Source organism: Melospiza georgiana, chromosome 15 (genome assembly GCF_028018845.1).
Source record: "Melospiza georgiana isolate bMelGeo1 chromosome 15, bMelGeo1.pri, whole genome shotgun sequence".
Taxonomy (NCBI): domain Eukaryota; kingdom Metazoa; phylum Chordata; class Aves; order Passeriformes; family Passerellidae; genus Melospiza; species Melospiza georgiana.
Window position 1 is genome coordinate 3,482,809 of NC_080444.1, and position 23,342 is coordinate 3,506,150.

A 23,342-nucleotide genomic window follows, 5' to 3' on the forward strand; every position below is an offset into this window, starting at 1 on the left:
AGAGGAGGAGAGGAGCGGAGAGCATCCTGCCCGGAGGATTTGCCTGGGGCCCCCTTTCCCCCAGGAAGCGGCTTGCGTGGCTTGAAACCGCAGGGATGGAGCGGCTGGAGCCGGGGCCATGGGTGGGGCTCAGCCCGGCTCCGTGCCCGCAGGCGCGGCTGCACCGGCCCGGTGTCCCCGGCTCGGGGGCTGCTCCTCCTGCCGGGGTGACCTCTGATTCCCAGGTCCCTCACCTCGCAGTCCCCCTGCCCAGGTGCTTCCATAGCCCCCCGAAACCTTGCGGGGGCAGCCCAGATACACACAAGGGCGGTGGGTGCGGGCAGGACCGCTGGCAGGAGCTGCAGGGGACAGGAGCCATCACTGCTGAGCAAATCCGCCCGGCGCGGAAGAGCTGTCGCTGCACTGTCACCTGGAGGCTGCTCTCTGCAGCAGCCGTATGCAGCATGGGGATAATCCCGAGGGGCCGAGGCCCAGGGAGCCCGTCTGGGCGCTGCAGCTGCTCTCGGGACTGCCCTGCTTCCCCAGCCCTCAGGTTGCCCCCCATCCTCAGCTTAGGGGGTGCGCAGGGCTCTCAGCGCGAGCAAGGAGGCTGAGCTCACGCTGGGCTTTGATCCATCCATCCATCCATCCCAGGCAGAGCCAGGTTCACCAGGCTCGAGTGCCCAAGGGCTGCCCTCCCCACACTGCTCCTGTCACCTGGAAGGATACAAAGGGATGCACATTGGGACACAGCTCTGCAGCCCAAGCCCCTGCCCTGCCCCGCTCCCAGCCCCATCCATCGGTGCGGGTGATGGAGAGCAGAGCCAGGATTCATCTCCATGCCGCAGACCGTTTTTCCCACTTGCGTTTGTCATCCTTCCACCACAGTCCCGTGCCTGTCCTGCCGCGAAGGCCACTGTCACCAGCCAAATACGGGGGATGTGCGGCAGGAGAGCCGCTCACCCGCTCCGCTCCGCCCGCCCCGCGCAGCTCCTCCCGCCGGCCGGGAGATGGGGCTGAGAGTCCGCGGCTTCCCGCGGCACCGGCGGGTCCGGGCGGCGGGCGGGGGGTCCGCAGCATGGGACCACCGCCCTCGCCGGCACCCCCAGCCTGTCCGGATGGGGCTGGGGGTCCCATGTGGGGCTGGGGGTCCGCAGTAGCGCTGGAGCCTCGGCTCTGCCGCTGGGGGTGCATGAAGGGAGGTGCAGAAGGGTGTGTGTGTGTGTGTGTGTGTGTGTGTGTATCTCTGTGTGTGTGGATAGGGATTGTGCTGTACATGTGTGTGTGTGCAAGTGGGTGCATGCAGATATGTGAGGATGCATGGGGATTTTGTGGGGGATGTAGTGTATGTGCGTAGCTGGAAGTGGATGCACGCATGGGGAGATGTTCCTGGAGGTGTGCCTGAGGTGAGTGTGCACACATGGAGGTGAGTGTGCAGGTGCTGCTCTATGGATATGGGGGCCGGGTGCATGCCTACATGTCTGCGTGTGCCTACATCAGTGTGTGAGCTGTCCGTGGCGGGATCCAATGTTTGGATTCCTCCACAGGAGAGATGGGGCCGTGCCTCAGCCTCTGCTCCGATGTGTGGGGGCTCATGGTCCCCTTTTCTGTGCCCGCTGGCCCATGGGGGCTCTTCCCTCCCTTCGCTGCCTGGGCACACGGGTCACAGGCACGGGACAATGACAGCAGGTCGGGGAGCAGGGCTAGGGCAGGCAGGAGCAGCCAGAGGGGCAGTGCCAGCTCCTCCTGCTGTGGGGCAGACAGCAGCCTGGTGCCTTTCCGCCCCGCCAGCCTCACCCTCTCCTGCCCGGGGGCAGAGGCTTTCTGCATCTCACAGAAACCAGATTCTCCCCAGAGATAAAATCCTGTCGCCTTTGTTTTGTGGAGAAAAGACAACATCAGCTCCCGGCCAAACAACAGAGTCGTTAAGCAAAGGCATCTCCGGGCAGGGGCTGGGAGCCACATCCCGGAGCTGGAATGAGGAACCAGCTGGTGTCCTGGCCCCTGGGGTGCTGTCTCCCCCAGGGCTCAGCATTCCTTCCAGGACCAGAACCAGATCCAGCACTCAGCATCTCCCCAAGGACTACAGCAGCTCCCCTAGGACTCAGCATCTTCCCTGCACACACCCTGCCCCTACCCCAGACCAGAACCCCCTTCCCCAGGGCTCAGCATTTCCCCGGGGATCACAGCATCTGCTCCAGGAGCACAGCACCCCTCCAGAACCACTGTACTCCCCACGGGGGACCCGACATCCCACGAAGGACCAGCAGTGTAGCGGGGTGGCTGTGAAGCTTAGCCCCACCAACACCCCACATCCCGTAAGGACTCACAGACATATCCCAGAAACACACAAGGGGAATCTGCAGCCCTGGAGCGGCAGATTCTGGGGGGGCAGCAGGTACATGGCCCCAGAACTTGGGCAGACGGGATGCCCGTGGGCATGGCCGGGCAGGGATCGGTGCCAGGGCCCAGGGGCTGGGAGCAGGCACAAGGGGGGCTGTAATGGTGGGGGTGTGGGAACGCTGCCTCAGGAAACCAGCAGGATTTACTGGGCTACACACTAAATCCCCCTCACAAAAGGGGCCTGTTCGTGCGGACAGGATGCTGGTGGCTCAGCCACACTTGTTTGGCCAGCAGAGCCTGGCGGATTAAGGACAATTGGTTCAGCCCTGACAGAAAATACCAGGAATGTTAAACAATAAAAACTGCCTCCAGTTGTCGTGGGGCTGCTTCCCTGCCCAGCCGTGGCCTCGGCTGCCCTGTGCCTGGCAGAGCTGGCCCGGGCACAGCCCATGTGCCCACTGCTGCATCCTTTGGGGGTTCACTGGGGGATGTGGTGGTGCCTGGGGATGTGCTGAGGGCCATTCCCCCAAGTTGGGGCAGGCAGGTGGGCACAGTGCTGGGCACAGCCAGGACCCTGTGGGCTGCACTGGTGTGGGTTGTTGGGCTCTGGGTAGCAGGCAATGCCTGCACCTGTGGCAAGACTTTTAAATGTGCAGGGAGTGAGTGAGGTTTGGCAGGGGATGGCAGGTCCCTGCTCACAATGTCCCCTTCTGCCCCACTCCTTCCCTTTGGTATTAAGCATCAGCAAACCCACCTATGGCTCCCCCTGAACCCAGGGAAAGGGCAGTGCAGGGTGAGCAAGAACTGCCTGCCCTGTGTGCTGCCCTCAGCACAGAAACCCCGGTCTGGAGCGAGGTGGGGACAAGCTGGGCACAGCCCCTCCCCGTGTTCAGTCTCAGTCCCAGCCGGGATCTGGGCAGCCCCTGTGGGCAGCTTGGGCAATCTGCCCTTCAGCGTGTGAATGCCCCATTCAGGGCTGTGCGAAATGCATTGGTTCTGGCACATTAGAGGACAGCTGGGATCCTTCCCGGGCAGGCAGGCTGCGGCACAGGCAGGTTTCACACCTGCCAGGGGGCTGTCTGCCCCCAGCCGCCCTGGGGAATGGGGGGCTCCTCCCAGCAGAGAGGGGAGCTGGGCTGGACATGGAGGCTGCAAGTGTGACACTGGAATGGGACACCCACAGCAGCCCTGGGAGGGGCTGTGAAAAGGAGGGGACACCAGGATGGCTCTGAAAGCTGTTGGGCTCCCAGCACATACAATTCACAGCACCCAGGGCTGTGTCAAGTCCCAAGTTCTGTGTCTCCTGTGACCCCAGACCCGGGCACTACCACAGCAGCAGCCAGGATTGAGGGACTCCTTTTCCAGCTGCCCTGGGCCCATGTCCTGCCCCACAGCACCTGGCAGCCCCCATCACCTTGGCTGTTTTGGGGCAGGCTGTGCCACAGAGCCAGCTTCCATGCTGGAAGAGGCAGCTTCCAGGCGGGGGGCTGTGAGTGCAGCTGGGAGCTGAAGGAGGAAACCAGATCCTGGGACTAACGGCCGGCAAAGCCTGGGCCTGGATGAAACCCTAGACCCGGGGAGCAGGCTGGCAGGAGGGGGTGAGACAGCTGCAGCCCTCCTTGCCCACGCTGCCGTCATTGCTGGGCACCACAGGGCAAGGGGGGGCAACACAGGCATCAGAGAGCAGGGGCTGGAGACCCCCAACCTGTGCTCCCATGGGCTTTGGGGAGACAGAGCCCATAACTCACTTTAATCTGGAGTGCTGGGCCGGCCTGGGCAGGAGGGTGCGGGGGGTCCCCAGTGCGTGGGGCTGGGCCCCAGAGCACTTTCCCAGCCTGGGAGCCCGTGGCAGTTGGGGGATCAGTTTCAGGGCAGCGCTGGTAGCGCCGTTCACGGTGGCTTAGTGCAGCAGTGGCTAATGGGGAACAGATGCAAGGGTGCTTTGTGCTGGAGCAGGCCTGGAGGCACAGAAGTGGGGACATCACTTCCTGCACCTGTGGCACTGTCTCTGTGTCCCCCAGGAGTGATTGCAGCCCCTGAACTGGCTGGAGCAAGGAGGCAGCGAGGAGGCACACCCTGACCTGCCCTCCAAGCTTAGGTGAGCCCTTTGTGCTCCAGAGCAGCCCAGAAACTGCACCGGGGTGTATTCCAAAAAAATAATTTATCAGGTTGAAATTTCATGTACATAAATATTCATCTCTGTGGCTATGTACAGATGCAGCAGGAGCCTGGCAGCAGTGGGGCTCCTGCCCAGAGACACTTCCACTGAAGCACTGGCCAAATCCCATCTCCCTGGGCTACGCCATGGGCATCCCAGGCAGTGCCCACATGGAGAGGCTCTGGCTCCTGCTGCCCCACAATACCAGGCACATCTCAGCCAGGGCTGATGGCTCAGTGCCCAAAAGGAGCCTGGGGAGAGGGACACCCTGCCCTGGTGCTGTGGCTCAGAGCCCTGCCCACCCACTGCTCAGCCCGGACAAAGCAGGCACCTTTGGTAACTTGGACCCCCTCCCTGCAAGGGCAGAGGTGGCTTCAGCATCACCCTTCCCTGCCCTCCCTTAAGTCCTCACGCTGGGGTAGGAGAAGAGGTGAGGAGCCAGCGGCAGCGGGTCGTGGGTGAAGACGGAGTCGTCAGAGGAGCAGGAGCTGGCAGTGTCCTCACAGGAGGGCGAGTACTGCTCAAAGGGCATGGAGAGGTCCAGGTACTGCAAGGAGGGATGGTGCCATGACTACCAGTGCTGCCCACACTGCCCACCCCTCACCCACCAGACTCCCCTCCTCTCACCTCCTCTGAAACAGCTGCCAGGATCTTGTCCAGCCCCTCCACGAGCTGCTTGAAGGTGGGGCGCTGGGAGGGCACGGCGTGCCAGCACTCCCTCATCAGCATGTACCTGGGGACAAGGGGGTGTTAGCAGGGTCTCACCATGCCCCCTGCCCACCCCCTGGCTGGTACTCACAGCTCGTGGGTGCAGTTGGATGGCCGGTCCATGCGGTGCCCCTCCTTCAGCAGCTTGAACAGCTCCTCCACAGGGATGCCAGGGTATGGGGAGCCCCCCAGCGTGAAGATCTCCCACATCAGGATCCCAAAGGACCACCTAGGATCACAGATAGCAAAGGGGGGTCAATACAGGCTCTCCCCCAGCCTGGCCCACTGCACCCCGCACTGTTCCCACAGAGTATCCCCATTCTGCTACGGGGACCCTCCAGCACATGCATAACCCCACAATGCTGCCTTGTCCCACACCAACAGCATCCTCAACCCACAGCCAACAGACCCTCATTCCCCCAAGGACTCACACATCGCTCTGGTGGGTGTAGACACGGTCAAACAGGGCTTCGGGGGCCATCCACTTCACTGGCAGGCGACCCTAGGAGAGCAACCCCTGCTCAGCTCAGCCCTGGTGGGGGTCCCTGTGCCCTGTCCCAGGAGCCCCACTCACGTTGCTGGTTTTCTTGTAGTAGTCGATGTCGTGAACGTCCCTGGCCAAGCCAAAGTCAGCGATTTTCATCACGCTCTCCGCTGTCACCAGCACATTGCGGGCAGCCAGGTCACGGTGGATGCACTGCCAGGGGGAGCAACACCCACAGGGGTGTGACATGGTGACTCCAGCTCCACGTGTCCCCCTCAACACTGAAATCACTGTTTCCCTCCCACACACCCCCCAGCACCTCTGCAGCGGTGGGGCCGTCCCATCACCGGGCTGGCTGCAGTGACAGGCACAGTGGGGCAGCCACATACACTTCCCCAGGAGGTGGGCCAGGCTTTGAGTCCCATATTTTTGGGGAGGTACTGCCTTGAGCTTTGCGGGATGGGGCTGGGAGGTTGTGGAGAGCCCATGGGAATTGGCTGGGCTCCCTTTCCACAGGGACAGTGGGGTCAGCAGGGATACACAGCTCCTCTGTCACCGCCATGCCCTCCCCAGCTGTGCCCAGCACAGGTAGCCATGCAGGCCATGCCAGCCATACCCGTTTGGACTCCAGGTACTCCATGCCACGGGCCACCTGGTAGACGCAGGAGACCAGATCCTTGAAAGAGAGCTGCTCCTCAGGCATTGCCATGACATCAAAAGCGTAGTCAGGTGTCGGGGGGCGGCGGGCACGGAGGTACTCACGCAGGTTGCCCTTCGCAGCAAACTCCACAATCACGTACAGTGGCCCTGGGAAGGGTGGCCACTTGTTCAGCCCCTGCCTTGCCTTGTCCCTTCCCAGTTAGCCATTGACCCCAGTGCCTGCATCCCTGGTCATGCTCCATGCCCATGCCCTGCCCAAACCCTGCCTGCACAGCCCCCTCACCATCCTGCGTGCAGACTCCCAGGAGGTTGATTATGTTCTTGTGTTTGTCCATGAGCTTCATCATCTCCATCTCGGATATGAGGTCAGCCAGGTCCTTGTCAGTGGCATTGTCTAGGGAAGGAAGGCTGTGTCACGATGCCAGCTGGGTGGCACCCCCGCCCAGTGCTGATGCCACCTCTGCTCCCAGGACACTGGCACAGGAGCCATTACCTTTCAGCATTTTGACAGCCACGGTGACAGCTCTGTCTGGCCGGTCTCTGTCTATGCCGTAAGCCTCTGCCCGCACCACCTGGCCAAAGCAGCCTTCCCCCAGGGGCTTCCCCAGCACCAGCCTGGCAGGGACAAGCAGAGCCATGAGAGATCACAGGGATGGCCTGATGGTGGCCAGAGGCCTCCCCATCCATGACCGGCATGCTGCAGCCCCTGTCCCTGCCCTGTAGAACCGTACTTGTCCCGAGGGAACTCCCACTTGGCATCAAGGGGCAGGTCCAGCTCCATGACACCAGCCAGCATTGGGGCACAGCTGGAGGAGAGACGAGTGACCCGCATCAGGGACGTGCTGGACTTCCCAGAAGAGCTGGAATCCAGGGAGAACTGTGGAGAGAGACACAGCTCCTCAGCCATCCATCCCATCTCATCCCATGATCCAGGGCCCAACAAAGATGCAACAGAAAAGCAGAGATCTCACTTGGAGCAATGGGGTGAGAGAGCTGCAGGGGGAAGTGGGAAGGGCAGCTCCAAGGCTGGCAGCAGGGTAAGGTGTGATGGGCACAAGTGGCACTCCTGGAGCCCATCGGTCACCAAGGTCCCCTAGCTGCATTACTAGGGCTCAAGTTTGGTACGCACCTGTCGGATGAGCGGGAATTTGGAGAGCTTGTGGACTGCCATAGGCTCCAGGTGCTGCTTGCTGGACTGAGTCTGCATCCGGCACAGCACCACAATAACGATGGCCATGGCCACGGCCAGTGAGCCCGAGGTGTAGATGATGATGTCCGTGTACTTGGTCTCAGGGGCCTCAGCTTCCCGCACCAGCTCCTCTTCTGCAGGGAGTGAGTGAGTTGGCCTGAGGCATGGCCTTTGCGTGCTGGGGATCCCAGACCCCACAGCAGGACCCCACCCCTACCTGGCAGGACGGTGAGCCAGGCAGACTGGTAGGAGAGGCCGATGGAGTTCCCTGCCAGGCAGGTGTACTCGCCAGCATCCTCCATGGACACATTGCGCAGGTACAGCACCTCCACCTCAGAGCTGTTGATATCTGCAGTCTGTCAGAGAGGGATGGAGGTCAGTATCCCTCTTCCTCAGGGAGCTCTGTGCACCCCTGTCACCACTTTAGCATGGGTATCTGGGACCTGAGTGCTTCCAGCCCTTGTTACCTTTAACACTTGCACATAGGGAACCCCGTCGGGGCCGTAATTGCTGCCGTTCACTTCAATGTGCTTCAGCCACTGGATGTGGGGCTGGGCATCACTGTAGACCTTGCAGAAGAACTCCACATCGCTGCCCACCAGGGCTGTGGTGTTGGCAGGCAGCCCAGCCTGCAAGATGGGCCTGTGCGGGGACCTCTCTGTGCACGGGGAGCAGAGCAGTGTCACTGACATGGTGGCCCAGAGCACAGGCTCCTTTCTCCCTCCTCCTCCACCTACCAAGGAGCCCTTCCCGAGCCCTAAAAGAAACCAGTGCAACCCAAGCCTGGTCTCCATCCCACATCCCTGGGTTGTGAGGGACATGTGAGCTACACCAGTGGATAGACCACAAACAGAGGCTCCCGCACCCCTTTTCCTGACCCCACCAGGTATGGGGAAGCCCAGATCAGCACCAAGCTGAGGAGCCCTCACCCAGCACGTCCAGGAGGTAGCTGTAGCGGATGCTGCCAAACCTGTTTTCCACCAGGCAAGTGTAGTTGCCGCGGTCAGAGGGCACCACGCTCTCCATGACCAGGCTCCAGTGCTGGTGCCGGAGCTGCAGAGGGGCAGGAAAGGCAGTGAGGTGAGTTGGGGAGGATGGCTCCTGGGAGGGAAGCTGCGGTGGGAGGAGCTGGCCCGTACCCGGATGCCCCCGATGCGGTGCTCCCCTCGGAACTCGCGCCCGTTCTTGAACCAGCGGATGCTGGGGCTGGGGCTGCCCGAGGCCGGGCAGCGGAACTTCACCGTGTTCCCCGCAGGGACTGCATACAGCTTCTTGTCCATCCGGTGCGGGTGAGTCCAGTAAGGAGCTGGGGACATGCAGGATGTCAGTGGGAGGGGCTGTGCAGGGAGCAGCTGTGCCCCCTGCCCCTGGTTCTGCCCCACCTGCCCTCTTCTGTAGTGCCCCGGCGTGGCACTGACCTCTGTGCACATAGACTGACTCCTCATTTCGGTCTCGGTGGGGACCGTCCCCATCGCTATCTTCATCATCATCACCTGACGCCAGGGAGTCTGCAAAGGGAACCGGGTTGGGAGGGACATCCCTGCCTGCAGGGCTGGGCGGGCAGGGGCTGCCTCGCTGCCCCGGGGGTAGCTGGGTGCTGCTGGGCTCCTACCCACGACAGAGATGGTGAAGTTGCGCAGGACCTCTCCAGTTCCCCGTGCCCGGCACACGTAGAGCCCTGAGTCCTCGTAGGCGACCTCTGAGATCTCCAGCAGGCCCTGACGGAGATGGATGCGACCCCCCGAGAGGAGTGGCCGGGACTCCTTGTACCAGACCACACTGGCACCACTCTGGTTGGCATCACAGTACAGCTTCAATGTGTTGCCGGGGTCCAGGAGGAGATGTTCATCTTCTGACTCCAGTAAGGGTCTCTCAAATAGCTCTGGAGAGATGTGGTGAGCATCCACCCCAGTGCTCACCCCTCCCTGACAGCAGGACCCCTCCATATGCCCATCTTAGAGCAGAGCATGTGGTGTGACACAGCCCAGAGCCTGGCTCTGCCACCCCAGAAGCGGGTAAGGGCTGGACTCTGCCCTGAACACAGGGACACGGTTTCCCCAATGGCATGTCCCCGTCCAAGGCCACACATGCCACTATCTTCCACCACTCCCAGTGGCACAGGGTGCTCCGGCTTGCTGTGCCTTACTGAAAGAGGATAACAAACCCCTCCAGACACCCAAAGTCAGACCTCTACATGCCCCAAGCATGTACAGCCGGGTTGTCCCTGGTAGTGGAGCCCAGCTTGCCGACGGCCAGCAGCAGCATGTGCGCTTGGAGGGCAGAAACAACCTGGCCGCCAGCACAGCAATCCCACGGCAGCCCGACTGCCCACGGGAAGGAGCCCGGAGCGCACGAGTGTGTCTCCAGCCCAGGTCATGGCCAGCACAGGAGGGATGTGGGGCAGCTGGTCTCTGGTCCCAGGGGACGCTTCTCCCGCACCCACCACCTCGAGGCACAGAGTGCCCGCGTTTCGCCAGGAGTCACACACAGCAGCCACAGCCCACAGCGGTCTCGCAACCCCTCTCTGCCACGCGTGTCCACCGAGCGAGCCAAGCCCCCGCAGCACAGGGACAGCCCGGCTGGATCCACCCTGCCCCTGTCAGTGATGGAAACGCCGGTCCCTGTGCCGTGTCCTCAGCTCCCGCCAGCCCTGCCCTGCAGGCAGAGCGGTGGGGCTGCGTGCCCAGGGCGAGCACCCGCATCCCAGCCGTGGGGTCGCCGCCCCAGAAAGCACAAACCCACTCCCGCCGCCCCCCGGCTCCGCTTCGCCCCCCGCAGCCGTACCTGGCTCCATTGCTCTGCCCCGTGCAGCCGCCGCCAGCAGCAGCCCCGCCACGACCTGCAAGAGGGGCCGCATCTTCCCGGCCCCCCCAGCGCGGGGGTCCCACCCTGCGGGACAGGCAGGGTCGGGTGAGCGGATCCGGGCGGGCAGCCCCCTCCTCTCCCGAGGCACCGGGGAGAAGCAGTGCGAGGTCCCCAGGTCACCGCGAGGGTGGGCGGGCATGGAAGGGAGGCAGAGCACGGGGGTCCCTGGGCAGGAATGGGAGGGGGCACGGGATGGGAACACCCCGTTTGGGTGCCGGGAATCCGACCGCTCAGCCAGCGGCAGCCTGGGCAGGGCGCTCGGGGAGGCTAACCGGGGGCGGGGGACGGCGGGGGATCCCAGGGAGGGGGAAGAGTGTCCCGGGACGGGGGGCCCGAACGGCACCGGGGGCGAGGGTCGCGGTCGGCGAGGTTACCGGCGGTGACGGGGTCCCGCGGCGGAGCCGCCTGCGCTGCGCGGGCCGGGGCAAAGTCCGGGGACAGCGGGCTCAGCGCCGCCGAGCCCCACACCGCGGCCCCATGGCGGCAGGGCCGGGGACGGCTCCGGCTGCGGGCTCGGGACGGCTCCGGCTGCGGGCAGGGCTGGGGCTCGCTCCGGGCTGGCTCCGGCCCCGCTCTGCCGCCGCCTCGGGGGCGCGGGCACTTTGTAGGGACGCGCTCGGGTTACAGCGGCCCCGCCCGGAGCGCTGGGGAGGCGGGACGGGGGGACGGGGACCGGCCCCGCTTCTCCGGCATCTCTGCAAACCGACCTGCCGCCGAGCTGGACGGGGGAAGCGGGGGGGGGAGCACCGGCCTTCCCCCCCAGCAGCGAGATGCGGCCCCGGCCCCTCCATCCCGGCTCCGGCGGGGCAGCCTCCCCTCGCGGGTGGGGCACGCACGGGGGTGCGAAACACCCGGGGGCTCCCCTGTGCTGTCCTCCAGGCGTGGGGAGCAGCAGATGGGACAGGGGGCAAGGCCACCCCCGTTTCCCCCCCATTGCTGGCAGTAGGAGCACTCCAGCCTCAAGCAGGTGTGGTGGCCCAGCCTGGGCGCTGAGCGTTGCTGGGTGCCCAGCAGCCCACACGCTAATTGTGCCATAATTAGTTGTAGCGTTATCGCTGTCAGTGCCATAAAGTGGCTGTGACCCTCATTAGGAGCCCATAACGGAGTGCCATAAAACGTGGCTAAGGTGCAAGCCATCGTTGGAGTGGCCTAATCCAACCCATAAACACTTCGCCCTCACCTTCCCTGTGCTGTTGCCTGGGCTGGGGCACGCAGATCCCACCATGCCCTGGCCTTGCTGCTCGTTGGGCCATGCAAGACCCCTGGGCACTGGGGCAAGCCTGGCCTCAGACACTGAGCTGGTGTGATCCCAAAGAACAATGTCACCTGAGCATCCTGCGGCCATCAAGAGGGGTCAGTGTCCCCCAGTAATGGCCAGGGTCTGGCCCTAGAGCTGCTCTCCTTTCCCGTGTCGCCGTCTGCTTCGCCACCTACTTTCCAGCAAGATCTTCCAGGGCTGAGCTGAGCCCCATACACAGCCTTGCCCATGTCTGGTGTGGATCTTGAGGCCCTGTGAGTGAGGTACACTGTCAGTGTCACCCCTCATTTTGTAGGGCCACACTGTGAGTCCTGGGCACAGCCTTGTTCATGCTTTGCTGTGCCAAACCATCCAGCATGACGCGGTTTCACTGTGAGGTCTGGTTGGTGCTACCATCTCCCATAGCACCATCCACTCTGTGCTGCCTCCCCATCTGGAGTACTGGTGTCCCCTTGGGGTGCAGAGGTGCACAGAGCAGTCCCGGGGGCCAGCAGCCCCCAGCAGCTGTTCATTCCTGCTGACGCGTGAAGCGGACGAGAACATCAATTTCATGGAGCAGCAGCCGCCCCTGCAGAGTTCACAGCGTGCCGGAAGCACAGAAAAATGTTGGGTTCATCTCAATTCGAACCAAAACCAAATTAAAACCAGAGAGAAGGGGATGTTCCCAGTACTGGAAACACGAGGGAGAGCTGGGACTCCGAGGAGTCTGTGGGAGCCGCAGCCTGGGATGAACATGGAAAGATTCCCTGTATCCCAGGGCTCCCCAATGCTGAGTGGAAGAAGGGCAAGCAGACCAGTGTGGGCACATTGCCCAGTGTCACACTGAACATCCCCACTGGGCCAGGACAATGCCAGGCACAGGCCAGAGCTTGGTGGGGCTCTGTTGTAGGCGGCTGGGAACTGGTCACCTCCCTGCCGTGGGGCAGTGCAGGGCTGGGGCTGGGCTGCCTGGCTTGATTTATAGCAGCAACTGACGGCAAACAAAAAGCCCTTCACAGCAGCCCAGCCCCACCGCCTGCCACCCGCTGCCGGCAGCACCACAGCGGCCTCTGCCACGCCAGCAGCTCAACAAGGGGGGATTGTGCCAGCACAGCACTGTGCTGTGGGTGCACCCCTGCCCCAGCACCCTCCTCTGGTGCCCCTGTGTCCCCCAGCTCATGGGCTGCCCCCATCACTGTGGCACAAGCGATGTGTGACCCGTGGTTACTTAGCTCAGACACAGCGGGGTGCCCAGAGATGAAGTGTGTTCTCAGAACTCCACAGATGGTGCAGAAGGATCCCTCTTGCCCCATGTCCCCTTGGGAGAGACGACGACCCCCTGGCCAGACCCTTGGCCTTGGTTACGTGTGCGGGGCCCCGCGGCAGCGAGCACGCACAAGGGGCCGGGTGCCGGCGTGCTGGGGCTCCATCCTCCCGCCCCTGCCCCTTCCCCCAGGCAGTAAATCATCCCCACTCTCCTCATGAAAGGCCCATGTATGTGCTGCCGGTGCAGGGAGCCTGCCTGGTGCCAACAATATTGCTCTTGGAAGGCAGCCGGAGCTGCGGGAACACAGCCGCCCCTTGTGCCTGGCCCCAGCACTTGCCGCCACTCCCGCTGTGGTGGCACCTGCGGCCAGCCAGAGCCCGCGCAGCACGGTGGCTCCTGTGGGGGCCGGAGCCTGGGGGGCTCTTTCCTCCTGGAAGTTTCTCTTGGCCTCCCCTGAATGGCTCTTGTTTGGGGCACAGAAGCCCCAGCTCACAGTACCCTGTACGTGCATAGGATCTGAGGCTGAGCAGGCTCATTCCATGGGCTGGGGTGATGTGAACCTTCTGGCACTAAGGGAGTGGGTCAGCTCTGGAGCAAGGGGTGAGCGCCAGCACAAGGGCTTCCAGCTCCATGCAGTCCCACGGGCTTCAACGTGGTAGCTTCCAGCCCAGCCACAACCTGCTGCCCTCATATCAGTGGGCACCTGCTGAGGAAGGCAGGGGGCAAGCTGGGCAGGCAGGCAGCTGCTCCAGACTGGGCACGGTGCTCTGCAGGGGCTGGGTCCTGCCCTGGAGACAAGCAGCCAGGTTTGGGGCAGTGCGTCCCACCAGGCCCTGGTCCTGCCTGCCCATCCTTATCTCAGCTGGGAGGGACTCATGGAGCAACCCAGCTCGGTTAAGGTTTAACCAGGCAGAACTTGGCAAACATAAACCTGCTGCTCCCTCTGGGGAGCCAAGAATGTGGGGCCCAGTGCAGGGGGTGCAGGACAGGGACACCAGGGGCCCAGGCTCCTTCTAGCCTCCAGCATGGCACAGGAGCATCCACAAATCTGGGTAGTAAAGGCTGGGCAGGGAACATACAAGTTGAGGGTGACATGGCAGGAGGGTGGGCAGCGTCATGCCTTGTCCTGCTGCAGCCCAGCCACCTCTTCCTGCTCTGTGTGGGGAAGTGCTGCGGTCACAGCTGGCACAGGGAACGAGGTGCATGGGGCCAGCACGTCCTGCTCCCCACGGGGACATGGCACACACCATGTGCTGGGTTGGGCACCACAGTGCTGATCTATGGGCCAAGAAAGCAGGAGCTTTGCTCACCAGCCCTGTCCCCTGCACAACATTGGGGGCTCAGCCCAGTGAAGCAGCAGCCATGGCAAGGAACTGCAAAGGAAGAACGGGGCCATCCCAAACTTCCCAGCCCCTAATTGTAAGCAGGCACCCGGTCCTGACTCCACATCTGCACTTGATTTACTCAATGGAGCCTGAGGGGCCACGAGGGATGGCAGTGGCTGGGGCTGTGGCCAGGACTGAGCTTCTCCTGGCTGAGGCAGGGACCCTGGGTGTGCTCCTGGAGGAGCAACTGGCTCCACAGAGCTGGCTGTGGCCTGGGCAGGGGATTGTGGTGTTTTTGTGGAGGATGTGGCTGGTGGGTGGCTCTATCCTCTGCCAGCCCAGAAGGCAATGGAGTTCAGACTGGCAAGGCAGCCAGAGCCCTGGCCCAGGGCAGGGAGGAGCAGAGCTGGGTCAACAGCACCAACACCAGGGCACACCTAGGGACAAGGGCCATACTCCATCCTCAGCCTCCTGGCCATGTGGGTGGCTCTGGTCCCACAGCCAGGCTCGAGGTCCCCTCTTGTCATGCCTGGGAGTGCCCATGGGTGCTGGTGTCCCTCTGAGAGCAGCCCAGCAGCAGAATGGGCAGCCCCCCAGAGGGGACAGGGAGAAGGTGCCACTACCAGCTTGCTGCCAAACCCTCCTTACAGCAGATAGACACTTCCTCTCACACCGCACCCACCTTCACAGGAAGCAATTACACAATGAAAACTACTCTAAGGGAGTGAAGTATTTGCTGTCTAGCAAGTCTCTTCCAGCTGGATCCTTTTCCTGACAGATTCAGTCCCCGTTCTGCTCAACGGGTGTATACAGGAGGGTAGGGCTTTGCTTATCCAGAGGGATAATGAAACCATTGTGGGCTGGCAAAGGATGTGCGTTCTGGGGCCACCAACAACTCCAAGAATAGTGCTGCAACTTGCTCTAGAGGTCTTGGCTGAAGTAACTGTAGCCTCCTGGGCCAGTTGACTCTTCCCGGACATACTGTTGTGGCGGGAACGGTCCGACAACCGGCACTGCTCCTGGCATCCTGCACATTGAAGGGAGCAAGAGAAAGGAAAAAAAGGAGACAATGTCACAAATGCTCTGAAATGTGCCAGCTGCAATCACTGCTCAGCAGGCAAGGCTGTCAGCAGAGCAACAGCCTACTGCAGCCAAGGCAACAACTTGCCAGAAAATCTTCCAAGTGAATCCCTGCTCTCTGTGCCTGTGTGTAAACAGACACCTTTAGCATGGCAGAATTAGCTGCGGCAGAGCTCAAGGGCTGCTAAAGGGCTCCCATTACAAAGCAAGCATCCTGCCTCTCTGCAGGCTGCAGAAGCTGGAACAGGACTGCACAGCTGAATCCAGAGCAGCATTCTGAAAGGGAGTTGTGTGGCTGCAACAGCTCTGACAGCAGCAGCGTCCTTAAAGAGAACATTAATATGTGTGTTGGGAACATGTTTTCTCTCTAGAATGGGATACTTCCTATACACTGATCTAACTGTGCTGTTCGAGAGCTGGAACTTCCCTGGGATGAAAGACATCTTCCCATCAAGTACTCCCCAGAGCTCAGGGACCAGGAGGCTGTTATTCCACAGACATGCAGCAAGAGATTCCAGTTTTCTTCCTATCCCTTCTGGGGAATTTGGCTAGGAGCCTGCCCTCCCTTCAGGTAGGATTTCCTAATACTTCTTCCTTTTAAAAAGCTTTCTAACCAACCCAGGCTCATTACCCAGGCTCTTTAAGTGAAGGCTCTTAAATTAAAGATTGGCAGTCTCCAGAACAAGTATTTTTGGTATTAATCATCTGGCAGCATAATTTTTTTCAATTAATAATATATGCAGGGGATGCCATTATTTAACTTGCCAGCTGCAAGAGTGAGTTCAGCAATACAGTCCAGGTTTCTGGAGCGTGCTGACTATATGCCAAATTTTAAAACAAGCAATCCCAAAGGGGATTAGAATTGCAAGCAGATCTCCACTGAGCCAGTCCTTAATTAAATTAAAATCTCTGTTGTTAAGAGAAACTGTGTTTAATAGGTGTCAGGTTCACTGCAAAGGTCTGTGCTGAGCTGAACTATTAGGAACCAAAAGCAACTGGAGGCACTTCTACCTCGGCAGCACGACTGGGCTGTCTGCAGAGGGAGCTCCTGGAGCAGCGTCAGGACACAGAGAGCCTGCACAGCCCCTGCTGCTCTGTTTGGAAGTCAGCTGGAAACACGTGCTCAAAACTGCATTTTAGGTTATATTTAGGCCATCGATTTGAACAGCAAGGCTGGAAACACACTTAGACAAGAACATTACTTACTGATTCTTGTGTTTGAAGCCGCTGATGTGAGCTTGGTACTGCTCTATGGAGTTCAGCACTATGTTACATGTGTTGCAGGGGTAGCCCTTCCCAGCTGAAACAGACAGCAAGGTTAGCACACACAGAAGCCAATCCCCGTGCCTGAGCTAGAAACAAGCAAGATACTCCATCACCTGATTTATTAAACCCTAAACAATGACAAATAACAGTCAACAATCTGACCAGGCAGGGAGACCACAGAATCCCACTACCCCACCATGTATCAGCCAGTTATTGCAAGGGAATCACTAAGCCAAAAAAGCTTTCCTGATCAGAACACAGTTTGTTCATCGCTAAAAAACACACACATGTTCCCTGCAAACAGTTCATAGCATCAGGCATAGTAAAAGTTTCAGATTTGGACCCCAAACCCCAAAGGCTATACTGCCTTTGCAACTCCATTTCTCTCCCATATTCCCACTTCTGCTCATCTGGACAACTCAAAACAGAAAATAAAGCTATACTGAACTTGTAAGCTTATAACATTTCAATAAAAAAGGCAGCCAGAGGAGATTACACCCACTGTCCAGCTCCACAATGCAGCATTTTGCTAAGCCTTGCTGAGGTGCCAGCTGAGGATATTAAGCTCTGTCCTCAAGCAGTTTGGTTACAGTCAGTGGATCAGTTAACTGCCAGGGAAAAAAAAGTTTCCAACAATAGTGGTACTTGACAGGATCATTGGTTTTGTGTAACATGACAACTCCAGCTGGACTGAAAGTTCAGGAGGTCACAGATACCAAACAGGCAAGTACTGCAGCACAGGAGTCTCTAACAGGGAAAAATCCTGGCACTTGTCCTCAAGACAGTAAGCGCTCCTAAATTTTGGGGCACTGGGGAAGGGCTCTGGTTGGGACTCTCACAAGGAAAACATTTCCTTAAGGTAAAAGAGAGATGGACTCCAGGAGTGCAGAGCAGTAAATCATTGGGAAGCTCAACTCTGGATGCTGCAGACACTTTGCCATGTGGCTGCTGCACCTCAGACATGTCAGAATGCAGTGGGACACTCAGCTCTCAAAATGGAGCTGGATCTGGGCAGTAAAGGTCAGAGGAGCTGATACAGCCTTCAGGTCTGCTTCCTTGCACCATCAATGTCAAAGTTTCTCTGTTGCAAACCCATCCAACAGGCACATGAACAAAGTTGTCTAAACTCCACTCCTCAACTCCAAACCACTTTTTCCCAAAGAACTTTAAGCAGGCAACCACCTCAGTGTTCCATTTGCAAAGAACACATCTTTATCTGCTGCAAGTCAGGTCTCAGCAGAGAGTTTAGGGACAACTGTGGCACAGAGACACAGGCAAAGAAAGTGGGGACAAAACATCCCTGACTGCAGCCCATCTCATCTGAGAAGCCCCTGATAATAGCCCAGCTCTGAAACCTTTGCTGAAGAGCTGAAGTGCCCTGGAGATGTGACTGTACACACTCCCATTCTGCTGGCACTTCTTGGGACACATCAATCACACAGGCAAGGGCACTGCCCACCTACCCAGGCAAAAACACTGCCCACCTACCCAGCCTGCCTGGGCTGGGGCTCCTGCCCCTGTCAGCACCTGAGTCACACTCAAGTGGAACCATTCATCAGACCCCACTAATTAGGTGCAGAGCAGATGGGTAACGTGAGATACTGAGCACCTTTTCCATCTCCCACACGGCCACGCAATGTGGGAGAGAACATTACTTGGCTAATTGAGCCTCATTTGTCATAAGTGCTACCGGTATCTAAAGGTGGCCTGCAAAGAATTAGAATAATTAATCTTCTGCTTGTGTGGGTTTTTATGACAGAGAAAGAAGCTCTTGATGAAGATTTTAAGATGATCTGTCTGCTTATTATTTACCTCAAGTATCCAGCAGGTACTAAGACTTCCTGGCCTAACAGAAGGCTGCTGGGAGGAACAAAGGAGTTTTCTGTGAGCGCCTAATGCTTTCACTGGACTCAGAGGGCTTTCATCACGTACAAGTGCTCATAAGCAGCAGATCATAAACCAAAAGAGTTTTAACTGTCTGCCTAAAGTTCCTCCTTAATAGCTCTGGGGCTTTTTTTTCCACATTCCTGCTTGCTCCAGAGAGAGCTGCATTAGTTCATCAGATGGAAGTGCCCACACAGAGGCAGAAAGGCATTCAGGGAGAAATCTTTCTGGCTTTCATGTGCTTTGAAGCAGCAGGTGCAGTTAAACCTATTCCTTCCATCTCTGGCTAGTCCCCTCAAAGATGACTTTTAAGCATCAAATGCCACTTTTATCTTTCCATTTTGGATGCAATCACCTAACTAGAAACAGTACTGGCCAAAATCCCTGGATTATCCGCACAGAGAATAAAAAGGACACGTCCCCGATTAAACAGCACCGCACAACACAACCCAAAGCCTGTCACGAGTAGCTACAGTCTAAAACATCTGCTGCTGGGGGTTACAACATCAACCAAATCAATCTTAGGGTGTATCATCAAGTTCCTCATCACAAGCAATACTCCTCTGCTCCCTCCCCACACACTCTCTTGTCCAAAGGCCCGTCAGACATTCTGCTCCTCTCCCACCCTGCTCTTCAGCTGGTTATCAACCTCCCTGTTGAGAACTCACCCATGAAGGATGATGCTGGTGCATCAGGGGTTCGTCCATAGTGTGCCATCAGCTTGTGTTTGGTCTCCTGCTTTCTGTGCTTCTTGCCTACATAGTGCTGTTTTGCCATGAGGGGGTTGTTGAAAGTGGCATGGCAGAGGCTACAGAACTTGTCCGGGTCAGTAATGTCCTTGTTCTCTTCATTAGAGGATGCAGTAGAGGTGGGGAGGGCAGCAGGGTGTTTCTGTGGGGGCACCGTTTCTGTAGGGTGAATCCAAACCACTGGTCAGTCACAGAACTCGCAGGTAAAAACTACTTTATTTCACCCAAACCCACATTAAAACCAGTAACACACTATATCTAAACCCCAAACCTAGCCAATGTAAAATATCTCAATCAATTAATGATTTTGCTACCTCTTCCCTTAATGCTGCAGAATTTAAAGATGTGGTAACATAACTCAGAGTATGCCAGGAAAACTTTCAGGGTTTAAAAAATCCAACAGATTTGCATATTTCTCCTTAACATAAGCATGACTGTATTCAAGAAACACTGGGTATGAATGAGCTTCCACCTGCTGTTATCATCTCCCAGACAGAACATGGGCACAAGCCCTTGCACAGCAAAGGCATTCTGGAAAGGATTCTGGAAGCACCGTGCAGCAACAGGACCTGATCCTGAATTCATAAGGAGTTTTGTCTTATGAGACACAGCACAAATGGGACTAGGTCTGACACAGGGAATCCACAGAGGGAAGCAGCTCTTCTGTGTGGTGGAGAAACCTGCACCCTCTCATTCCAGGGTGCCAAACAGCAGAGTGAGTAACCTGCTAGGGATCAGAGAGTTCCTCTCACCAAAGGAACACACCAGACTGCTCAGTGAACATCTTCCTGCAGGCTCCTATCATACCTAAATGCAAGAGCTCCAAAGAACAAGAAGATCCTGGAGGTGGGCTTTGCTGTGCACACATTTTAGCAAAGTGATGAAGACATGCTGGGACAGACATCTGCCTGGAAGATCCCAGGAGCCGGGAGTCTGGGTGACTCACAAGTCCCCAGCTTGGAATTAGCACAAGCTGCCATCCTCAGGTGCACTCAAGGGCTGTGCTTTCCTTCTGTCCTGGCCAGCTGCAGCCCCCCTGGCCCATGGCCACCCCTGCCTGCCCTGGACAGAGGGTGTCACTCCTCACCCACCAGGCCTTTCTGGCTGCTGGCAAAGGGATGGGACACACAGGCAGCTGTGTGGGGGCAGACAAGGTCAGAACAAGCACATACTGATGTGTCCCCAGCTGTATTCTCCCCAGCAATCTGCAGCTCCTGAGTCTGCGAACCTCAGAGGCCACATTGTTGTAGCTGAGCAGCCCTGGGGAATTTGCCAGATCAGAGTTTCACCAGTCACTTCAGTCTCTAACATTTAATGAGCATCACACCCTTGGCAGGCAGTACTACATCTTAACATCACACACCTGGTCCCTGCATACAGGGATGGGTACAGTGCCTGCTGCCAGCTGCATTTCCCCCAAACAAAGCAAAAAAAAAACCCACACAACCTCTTGTCAATGCCAGTCCATTGAGCAGGCTGGCACAGCCAGGTCTCTGGAGGTGCACTGCTGGCTTAATCTGTTTCATGGCAAAGAGCACACTCTCTTACAAGAGCTCACACTTGGGGTTCAACAACCATCTCAACAGCCCTTTGGGACAACGTGAAGGTGCTGCAGACACTCATACCTTCTGCTTTGGGGGCCTGCTGCTTCATGTTCTTGGCATGAGTCTTGCCCAGGTAGTGAGAAGTTGCCACGGCCGGAGAGGAGAAGGTCATGTTGCAGATGGGACAACACTTGTTCCTGTCTTCCCCATTGCTGCCTTCCTGCTTGCTGTCCTGTGCACAGAGAAACACTGAGCTGCAGAGGCTGGGAAGGACCTCTGCAGGTCATCCCATCCAGCCTCCTGGTTTTGAGGAGAAACACTACAGTTTGGGGGTCTAAATAAAGATCACCAAAGACATCTGGGTGTTAAGTCGATGAAGCGTGACTAGGTAGAACTTCCATGATGCAGCATCACCCTCTCCCTCCCTGGAGAGTGTTCTTGCACCAGACTGCTGTTTTTAACCTGTTGGCAAACACTCCAGGCAGAGAGGCAGCTCTGGCCTGTTTGGGTTAAGGACAAGGTTAAACCTGTGGCTGCCGAAATTGGACCACACAGCTTCATCCCCTGCAAGACGTGAACTGAGCAGCACAAACATCACTATCAGCTGGGTCATCTGCAACACAACACCAGCTGAGGAGGCAGCAGCAGGCAGTTCTCAGCCTGACACTATGTGCAAAGGCATCTGCTGTTATCCCCCAGCTCCCCGCAAATGCCAGAGTTGGGGATTACAGCTGAAGCAATCATAAAGTGGAATCTGTTCCCCAAGGGAGTCACGGGGCAGACAGATGGCTGAACGGAACGTGGGGCCTTCACTGACCAACAGGCTCCAGCTACCAGCTGAGGGAACCTAAATAAGTAAAATAAAGAACGCTCTGGGAAGAGAATTCCTGTGGATGATGAACCCAACGTGCTCTGCATGATATACAACGATTCTCCTCACAAGCTGTTGCTCCTGTTTTTTCTCTGTCATTTCGAGCAAGACTATCAAAAAGAGGAGCATGCATTTGTTTAAATGGGGAGAACAGGCTCAAAGAGGCTGTCTGAGCAGAGAGGGAAGCAGGAACTGGGACACGGCCTGGTGAAACACCTGCCATTGAGCTTCTCAGTTCTCACAAAGCCCTTTCTGAGAGCATTTTCCTTGTTAACTCACAAGGCTGTGCAACTGCCTTGAGCTCTGCAGGTCCCACAGAGCTGTATTTAGCCCTGGTGGATCCTGTGCTCACAGAACACAAGGATGGATCAGGCTGGAAGGGACCACCTGGCGGCCCACCTGGTCCAACCTCTCTGCTCAAGCAGGGTCATCTCAGCACTTTGCACAGGATTGTATCCAAACGGTTCTGGAATATCCCCAGTAAGAGGGACCTCACATTTCTGGAACATCCCCATCAGTTGCTCTTCACAGGACTTACCCTCTAGATCTTAAGACACTGTAGACATTACTTATAGACATTGATCAGCTCTCCTCTCACCTGCTTCACCTCCAGCTTCATCTTCTTCCCGTGGGCACCCTCCTCGCCGCCGTGGATGGACAGGTAGCGTCTCACCTTGTTGGCGTGTTTCTTGCTCTGGGGAAAGCAGAGAAAGCCCCGCTCGGTGCCTGGCCGAGCCCGGGGCTGGGCTGGGGCCGAGGCGAGGGGCTCCCCATTCCTTACCTGATAGTGAGCCAGCCGCTGGGACTCGGAGATGAGCAGGGCGCTGCACACCTTGCACTGCGCCTCGGTGAAAATGTGTCCGTTCTCCCGGATCAGCCGCTCCACTGTGTGGTGAGAGGGGTCAGACACAAAACGGGGGCGTCAGCGGCCCGGTGGGACCCCGCGAGGTGCGGGCCGTCCCTGTTCGGGATGCCCGCACCTCGCAGGATCCAACCGGGCTAGAGGGCACCACGTGGGGCCCGAGCACCCGCCCGCTCCCGGTGCCGCCGCCTCACCCGCCTCTTTGCCCACCAGCGGCCCCGCAGCGTCCCCGTTGCTACCGGCCCCGTCCGCCATGGCCGCCGTCGCCGCCTCACGCTGTTCTCGCGAGAAGCCGCCCGCGCGCCCCCTCCGCGCCTAGCAACGGCGGGGCGGATCCCGCGAGAGCACCGCGCCCTCCAAGGGAGGCGGCGGCGGACATGTTGGTTATGGGCACAGGGGTATTGCGGCATCCCCGTGGCGGCTCGTTTGTATGGGTGTTTAAGCGACGCAGCGCATCCTTCTCTTGAGGAAGCGGCGTCCGGGATGATATAAGGGCGAGACCACGAGCACCTTAGAACGATGTATCTGGGCCTGCTGTCCGCCAGCCACGGACATGGCGCTGCCCGCTTCAGCTCCCCGATGACCACGTGAAACGCAGCGAAGCCGCTGCCGCCATCTTGGTTGAGGGCAATGAGGCCTCCGCCGCCAACTTGAGCGCGGGTGCGGGGCCCGCCGACCGGGGCCGGTGCGGGCGACCAGGCGGGGAGGCCGCGGGCAACGGGGCGGCCCGGGCCCGGTGAGTACCTTGTGCCCTGCGGGGCATGCCGCTGCTGGGTCCCGGGCGAGCCGCGGGGCTCCCGGGGCTGCCAGGGAAACCCCTTCCCTCGCCCGGGGCCATTCTCCGGTCCCTGCCCCCGGGCTGACCTCCCCC

The 23,342-nt window shown here is 58.8% G+C and overlaps 3 protein-coding genes across 7 annotated transcripts in view; 1 reads left to right on the forward strand and 2 right to left on the reverse strand.

Moving 5' to 3' along the window:
• Positions 1–4,532: 4,532 nt before the first annotated feature.
• Positions 4,533–9,606, reverse strand: FGFR4 (fibroblast growth factor receptor 4). Its single transcript, XM_058034737.1, is given in 16 exon segments — positions 4,533–5,027; positions 5,108–5,213; positions 5,280–5,417; positions 5,620–5,690; positions 5,763–5,885; positions 6,289–6,479; positions 6,616–6,726; positions 6,826–6,956; positions 7,123–7,209; positions 7,616–7,655; positions 7,739–7,877; positions 7,989–8,179; positions 8,451–8,574; positions 8,661–8,827; positions 8,940–9,029; positions 9,134–9,606. Coding segments are annotated over 16 exon segments (2,190 nt in total). The 5' UTR covers positions 9,468–9,606; the 3' UTR covers positions 4,533–4,880.
• Positions 9,607–14,927: 5,321 nt separating this feature from the next.
• ZNF346 (zinc finger protein 346) lies at positions 14,928–22,741 on the reverse strand. 2 transcript variants are annotated; one of them, XM_058034765.1, is made up of 7 exons: positions 22,666–22,741; positions 22,391–22,494; positions 22,208–22,303; positions 20,820–20,970; positions 19,114–19,353; positions 16,502–16,595; positions 14,928–15,242 (listed from the first exon to the last, which is right to left on the reverse strand). In XM_058034765.1, exons 1-7 carry the CDS (start codon positions 22,724–22,726, stop codon positions 15,137–15,139), a joined length of 852 nt encoding a protein of 283 aa, XP_057890748.1. In that variant the 5' UTR covers positions 22,727–22,741; the 3' UTR covers positions 14,928–15,136. The 2 variants fall into 2 exon arrangements, 1 of the variants encoding a protein (XP_057890748.1); XR_009115271.1 differs by having other exon boundaries at positions 15,153–15,242; positions 16,502–16,647.
• Positions 22,742–23,102: 361 nt separating this feature from the next.
• Positions 23,103–23,342, forward strand: part of UIMC1 (ubiquitin interaction motif containing 1) — a 39,509-nt gene continuing 39,269 nt past the window's right edge. For all 4 annotated transcript variants that reach the window (XM_058034831.1, XM_058034832.1, XM_058034833.1 and 1 more), the window contains exon 1: positions 23,103–23,207. The gene's annotated coding sequence lies outside the window, so the exon portion shown is untranslated. The remainder of the gene's footprint in view (positions 23,208–23,342) is intronic.

What these genes read in the sequence shown, in the direction of transcription:
- ZNF346 (XM_058034765.1), bottom strand. Translation starts at nt 22,726, where the DNA reads ATGGCGGACGGGGCCGGTAGCAACGGGGACGCTGCGGGGCCGCTGGTG. An exon ending in TGAAGCTGGAGGTGAAGCAG is followed by an intron (nt 20,971 to 22,207) that starts GTGAGAGGAGAG and finishes CTCTGTGCACAG; the next exon opens with GACAGCAAGCAGGAAGGCAG. An exon ending in GCAGGCCCCCAAAGCAGAAG is followed by an intron (nt 19,354 to 20,819) that starts GTATGAGTGTCT and finishes TTCACCCTACAG; the next exon opens with AAACGGTGCCCCCACAGAAA.